This window comes from Nicotiana tabacum, chromosome 10 (assembly GCF_000715075.1).
Source record: "Nicotiana tabacum cultivar K326 chromosome 10, ASM71507v2, whole genome shotgun sequence".
In the NCBI taxonomy this organism is placed as follows: domain Eukaryota; kingdom Viridiplantae; phylum Streptophyta; class Magnoliopsida; order Solanales; family Solanaceae; genus Nicotiana; species Nicotiana tabacum.
Genome location: NC_134089.1, coordinates 316,561 through 324,105, shown reverse-complemented (window position 1 = coordinate 324,105; position 7,545 = coordinate 316,561). Strand labels below are relative to the sequence as shown.

The following is a 7,545-nucleotide window of genomic DNA, read 5'->3' as shown; positions in this document are numbered from 1 at the left end:
TAGCAAATTATTATTTTATTTTCTAGGTTACCTTTGCTATAAAGAATTATTTTATTGTTGCATGCCAACTTAATCTAATACTATAAAAGATATCAGTATATGTATCATCAGTGCACAAAATCTGAACTTGTTCGTTTATAAGGTCGAGAATGAGGTCTCAACTTATGTACATAAAAGATTATAAATACATTAAGAAAGTAAAATAAACACAGAAGCCAAAGCCTACATTATCTCCATACAGATAAGACGATAATTTTGATGTGGAATTTCTTGATATTTTTCTAAAGTTTTCATGGCCTACCATCGTATAAAGTCCAACAAGGCAACTGAAAACTTTAGCCATCTAAACACTTTTATTCTATATAAACTATTGAGAGAATCCCTTCTAATTGCTTGGCCCCATAACCACCCCCGGCCTCACTGCCCCTCACTGTTTTCTTTGCTTTGCCAACTGCAAAACACTGAAAGAAAGGGATCATGAAAATCAGATTACTTCTCCTCCAATTTTCTCTCTTCCTTGTGTGTTTTTCTTCTCTTTCCTTTGCCAAAATCCCACCAAGATTCCCTTCTTCTTCCTTTGTTCAACCAGAAGATGTCTACTTTTCTCTGGCATCTAAAGGCAACAAGCTTTATAAGACAAACTACTTCACTCAAATTCTTGACCACTTCAATTATAATCCAGATAGTTATCAGACCTTTCAGCAGAGGTATTTGTTTAATGACAAACATTGGGGTGGTGCCAAGAATAATGCTCCTATCTTTGTATACACTGGTAATGAAGGAGACATTGAATGGTTTACTCAAAACACTGGTTTCATGTTTGAAATTGCTCCCCATTTTAAAGCCCTCCTAGTCTTCATTGAGGTATATATTACCTCTCTTCTTTCAATTCTAAATAGTACTCATTATTTCTCATTTATAAGTGGTTTTGCCTTTTATTTACTTCACAATATTTTTTCCATAATCATCATTTGCTTTACTATTGACACAATCTAAACTTTTAAATAAAATGATACTCCCTCCTATCCATATTACTTGTCTTTTAAGATTTTTGTACACCTTTTAAAAGTACATTTAATAATCTTAATCATATATAAGAGTATTTGTCTGAACATACATGCCCATTTTTAAACATTTCACTTAATTAACAATTTATTTCTGGTAATTGGTATGTTGTATTACAGCATAGGTTTTACGGGAAGTCAATACCATATGGAGGAGACAAGGTGATAGCCTATTCAAACACAAGCACATTAGGGTATTTGAGTTCGACTCAGGCATTAGCTGATTATGCAACTCTTATAATTGATCTGAAAAAGAACTTGACTGCCACTGACTCACCTGTAGTTGTTTTTGGGGGTTCCTATGGTGGAAGTATGTACTGGCTGCTCTTTCGGCATTTAATACTAATATTACCTTTGCAGCTTTTGCTTATTAATTACTAAATGTTTTTGGATACTTACAACCATTTAATATATTTTTGTGACAGTGTTGGCAGCATGGTTTAGGCTAAAATACCCACATGTGACCATTGGAGCCTTGGCTTCTTCTGCACCCATCCTCAACTTTGAGAATATTACTTCTCCTTACAGCTTCAATAATATCATCACCCAAGACTTTCGGGTAAGCTTTTCTTTTTTGAGAAATGTTGGTCAAGTTAAAAAGATATTAAGTGATTCTCTTTCTTTCTATCTGAACTTCGGTGAATAATTAGCAACAAAAAATAACTTCAGTGAATAGAGTTATCCAATATTTATCATGGTGAAAGATAGTGAAATAGTTGAGATGCATAATTTGAAAACAATAGTTATTAAGAAAAATGGTTGCCATGCTTCATATCATCAAATTAACCCGATAATGATGTACATCCGTTGGTGGTTCACCATTTCAAATCGAACTAGTATATTTATAGAAATAGAAATGGTAATAGTTTATTGTTCCTTTTTAATGTTTTGGTTGTATACGGGTAAAACCGAGCTCGATGCTCGGTCGAGTATGTGGAACAATAGATCGGGTTCGACACATCTGCGATAGATCGAAGTTACAAATGAAATCGAGCTCGATATCGAGGTTCGAAGTTCGACAAAACCATCAGACTTGCCCTCGAGTTTACCGAGGGCACGACCGATCGAGGAAAAGCTTCGCCAGCTCATCCGACAAGGATCCGTGATTCTCGCCGCATTAATCAATCATTATGACAGAAATTACAGAATAAAGTAAAAAAAGGAGCCAACGGTCTATCTTGTTTCTTATAAAATAATGTCTTAAAAGCTCTATCTCCCTCAATATATATATATGGGGAACTTAGTAATTCAGGACACATTGTAACAGACTTCAAAGAATAGCATACTATCTTTTTCAGCTTTATTCATTTTATTTTGGCTTCAATAACATCCCGCTCCCAATACTATCATTCATAAATTGGAAGCAAGCTAACTTGGCAAGGTTTAAGTTATTTGATTTGCGTGATTCGCACTTGTTTTTCTATTTATTTTTTATATTAAATCTGATTTCTTACTTTGTATCAAATTATATCACGTATCCTTAAAACCACGTATCCAATTTTCGGGGTAAACATTGGTAAGTATGAAAGTTGTGAGATAAGCAACTGATTACTTTCCTCAAAAGCTATAAGAATACTACTCTTAAAACTTCAATTTGAAGAAAAAGGATGCTTGCAAGAAAAGAATCCTTTCTTTCGTTTTTTTTTAATAAATGTTTTACTTAACTTTAATTTTCTCAAGAATTACATTTCTTATATAACAACTCTTTTCACATATAAGCGACCCGAAGGAAAGCTCATCCACATTCTTGTAACCAACTTTTACACCAACTTATTAATAAATAGGACTACATAACATATGTTTTATGTAGCTATTATCAATTACTATAGCTAGCTCATCCACATTTTTCTAACCAGCGTGGGAGTGAATGCAGTCGAAAGATAAAAGGCAATGAAGATGAGATTCAGGATAAGATGACATGATGTATGTCGTAATGTAAAAGGCATCAATTGATTAAATATTGGAGAAATTGGAAAAGTCTTGGACAACTATATATTTTGGAAGTTTCTCATGATTGAATAGTATATTCAGAATAAACCAAAGGTATCATTATTATCAAATAACAAACAAACACCTCTGTAACAAATGAAAAGGTTTGGTGCATTCTGCTCTGTATTTTTCTCTCTTGTGCCACTTATTTTTGTTTTTTGCTTATATGTGCACAAAAAAAAAATATAGGGTGAAAGTGAGAATTGTTACAACGTGATTAAGGGATCATGGAAAAAAATTGAAGAAACGGCTAAAACAACCGGTGGATTGAAGAAACTCAGAAAGTCATTCAGAATATGCAAGTAAGAATCATTTTTAATATTGTTTAATTATGGTGGGGATACATTAATTACTTAAAATACTAGTTAACAGAGGCGGACCCAGGATTTGAGCTCGATAAGGGCATCACTAACCTTAAATATGCCAAAAATTAACGATAAAATTCTTTGTGCAGTTCTTTAAAAAATTAATAAGTATGACGTACAACTTATCCGCAATATATAAACAACTAGAAATTTTAAAAGAAAGAAAAAGCATTAAGCAAAGAGTGAAAGATTACTTTGCAAAATAGGTGCTACATGAACCAATGTTGATAGAAGCGATGTCGCCCAACACTGCTTCGTTAATTTTTCTTAATATATATATATATATATATATATATATATATATATATATATATATATATATATATATATATATATAAGTAATATGCAAAAATAAACATTGTTATTAATGCTTTGATATAAAATATTTTGACAAAATTGGTTTTCAAAATGTAAAAGAAAATAAAAGAAGAAAGAACAAAATGCTAATTTTGCAGGAACTAGGCCTCGGACACAAGACCAAATGGTGAGGAAAGCTGGGAAGGTGGTGAAACTAGCAGCTCAACCACTGCTGCCGTCCAGCTTTTGTTTTCCTGGGCCCAAGTAAATTATTTAAGGGATCTTATTTGGATATATAGTACACATAAGATCTATATATACATAGTTTTTACCGAACCTAACGGGTTCCGGTGACCCCACACACTCCACTGTAGGTCCGCCTCGGTAGTTAATGATATTAAATGACATATTGGTGGTGTTTATTTAGAAAACTGGAGTAAGGTTAATATTGAAATGCTGGGGTTGGGTTTATCAATAATCAATATTCAATACCGGAACCAATAGATTCTCTAAATAATTAATATGATTGTTTTAATTTTTTTTTTATAGGAACTATATTAGTCCAGATTTTCTTGTAAATTGGCTCTCTTCGGCATTTACATACACAGCCATGACTGATTATCCAACTCCTTCCAATTTCCTTAATCCATTGCCAGCGTATCCAGTAAAAGAGGTACAATTTTTTTATTACAGAAACCTCTTTATTTTAAACATGTTGAGATGTTTTATCTTTATATTGTTTCTGGTTCACAGTTCCTCGGGGAAAATAATATTACTAAAAGGATTTTTTTAGAGGTAAACTTTGAAAATATCTGTTTGTGATTTTCAACTTTTTTGTTTCTTCTTAATTTCTTATGGAAACCAATGCTTTGCTCCTTGACTCCTTCATATTTGAATAATAAAAACAAGAAAACAGAATATTCCAACCTCACATTTTAAGATATTTGAAATGGATCTCTTTCAACAATTTGATTGACAATTCAATAGTGGTGTGTAACTTTTCGAAAAATCCAAGCATGCTTAGAAAAGAGCTCAAAATTTTACAAATGAAACAAAATGCGGGCTCCAATATTTAAGCTATGTTGCTTTCACCCTTTAAAAATACCATTGAGTGTTGTATATTAGATCCTCCAAAAATTATTGTGAAGAATCCTACCCAAGTACAACAAGATTTTTTGAGAATCCGAACAAGAGATTTTGAGTGAGAAAATTATAATTACTGTAAAAGTAAAACATCTATAGCAAGGGTAAATATTAATCACTCCTTTTTCGTAATTTTTCATAGCATTAATTAATTTACAGAAATTGTTTTGCAGCGTATAATTTGCCTTTCTTTTTATATAAAGAAGAGCAAAACTATATCTAATTTCAATTACCAATAATACTTCCGTTGTTCGTTTTTACTTGTCCATTTTAATTAGCAAATCAAAATAAAGAAAAATATATATTTTTTATTTTATCATTATCCTTAACTACTGATTCACTAAATCATTTCTCAAGACTTTTATAATATTATCATCATAATAGGTAAAACTGTAAAATACATATTTTGTTTATTTTTTCTTAAAAGCAGTACAAACTCTAAAGTAAACAACTAAAACTGAAGAGAGGAAGTATATGATTTGACATTGGAAATCAAAATTATTCTTTGACCAATTGGGAATAATAATTTTGTACATAAATGAAGATGTGCAAGGCAATTGATGATCCAAAGACTGGAAACGACACGTTCGAAAAGCTATATGGTGCTGCTAACATGTATTACAACTACAGTGGGAAAGCCACTTGTTTTGATCTAAACGATAATTCGGATCCTCATGGCCTAGGTGGATGGACTTGGCAGGTATTAATTACTCTCTCAGATTCATATTATTTGTTTTTTTTTTCCCAATTTGAGTTTAAAAAATATTTGACGTTTTTAGAAAAATAAAAAGTACTTCTCCCGTTTCAGTCCCATTTATTTTTGTGGAATATGACTTTTATTATTTGTTATAAAATATTTGATGTTTTAAAAATAATTTAACTAGTATTAACATCAGTTAGATGATGATAAGATATTAAATTTTTTTTATTTTATTGTGTGATACAGGCATGTACAGAGATGGTAATGCCTACAGATGGGAACAACAAGGAGAGCATATTTCAACCCTCTGAATGGGATTACAATGAAAGAGTCCGATTTTGCCAATTAATTTTGGATGTTAAGCCCAGATCAGATTGGATTACTACAGAATTTGGTGGCTATGTGAGAATAGGCCCAGAGTGTGAACTTTTCAGCCCATGCCCATCTTATAGTAATACTAATATAAAATTCTGGGTTTTGTATTGCAGAATATTGAAAGCGTTCTAAAAAGGTTTGGGAGCAACATCATCTTCTTCAATGGGCTAAGAGATCCATGGAGTGGTGGAGGGTTAGTAACTTCTTTCTCTATGAACACATAACATATATATATAGTCAGAGCCGGAGCCAGGATTTGAACTTTATGATTATAGTCCTTTTAAGTTACTGGACTCTAAATTAATATTATAATTTGTACATATTCAATGAATTTCTGAAGACAAATATACATTGTTTAAACAAAAGTTACTGGGTTCGACCGAACTCGTATCTCACACACTCTGGCTCCGCCCTGAGAATAGTGCATCAATTTCCTCCTAATATTTCCTTACACTTATATATACCCGATATGTGTATAATATCACCATGGATCAATCACCTCCCCCCTCCCACATCCTCTCACACCCCACCCAATGCAAATTTGCATATAGATTTACATAAATCCACAAGGTTTACTTTTATTTATTTATGTATTTATATTTTTTGATAGGGTCCTTAAGGATATATCTAAGAGCATAGTTGCTATTATCGCAAAAGAAGGTTATAGCTGATCTCATTCTTTATTTCCTCCTTTTCTAATTCTATTAAAATACCGGATATTTTAATTTTTTCGTTTTTTTTTCTTTACACTTTGATTATAGGAGCACATCATGTGGACCTTAGATGGTCAAGCAAAGAAGATCCAGAATGGCTCCGAGAAGTGAGGGGAAGAGAGGTCAACATCATATCCAATTGGATCTCTCAATACTATCAAACTTTAACTGATCTTTCTCATTAGGAGTTTATAACATCTCTACAAAGAAAAATAATGCAAGGAAACAAAACTAAAGTAAACCAGAGAGAATGATTTAGAAAGGCAAAAAAGGAACAAATTAAGTGATCCTAATTCTTAGTGTTCAATATGATTTTCTTAAAATACATTTGTAATTTCCTTGCCTTTGGTTTATGAAGTATATCTTATCTCTAGCGCCAGGAACATTTCTGGTTTGGCTGAAAAATATCTTTACAGAATAAAGGGTCAAGTCACAAGTGCTTATTATATAAACTAGAGGGTGTGTACCCGTGCAATGCACGGGCATATGCTTAGAATTTGCTACCGCGGTACCGCCGTACATGACATGCAAGTGCTTACGGTAATACATAAAAGTTAATTTCATCACAGTAATATCAAAACATAAATTCAAGCCACAAAAGATTCAACTCGTCATCACATTGCTTCAGCCACCAATGCATCGATACAAGACTCTTACATGTAGGGGCGGATGTAGTGTTCTACCGACGGGTTCAATTGAACCCATAATTTTCGATGCGGAGTAAAACTTTATATGTGAAAACTCATTAAAATTGAAAAAATAGTAGATATGAACCCATAACTTTAAAATATAATAAGTTCAGTGCTAAAAACCTTAAAAGTTGAACCCATAGAATTTGAATACTGAATCCGCCTCTGCTTACATGGCATGTTCGCAATAAAATATATAAATGCACAAAA

At 32.3% G+C, this 7,545-nt stretch overlaps 1 protein-coding gene across 2 annotated transcripts; it reads left to right on the top strand.

The window, feature by feature from the left end:
• Positions 1 to 336: 336 nt before the first annotated feature.
• On the top strand, positions 337 to 7,051 carry LOC107773352 (uncharacterized). Of its 2 annotated transcripts, XM_075222408.1 has the most exons (10): positions 337 to 864; positions 1,185 to 1,374; positions 1,490 to 1,623; positions 3,243 to 3,355; positions 4,265 to 4,388; positions 5,403 to 5,558; positions 5,805 to 5,960; positions 6,047 to 6,126; positions 6,544 to 6,593; positions 6,695 to 7,051. In XM_075222408.1, exons 1-10 carry the CDS (start codon positions 478 to 480, stop codon positions 6,829 to 6,831), a joined length of 1,527 nt encoding a protein of 508 aa, XP_075078509.1. In that variant the 5' UTR covers positions 337 to 477; the 3' UTR covers positions 6,832 to 7,051. The 2 variants fall into 2 exon arrangements, with proteins under 2 accessions (XP_075078509.1, XP_075078510.1); XM_075222409.1 differs by lacking the exon at positions 6,544 to 6,593.
• The last annotated feature ends 494 nt before the right edge of the window (positions 7,052 to 7,545 follow it).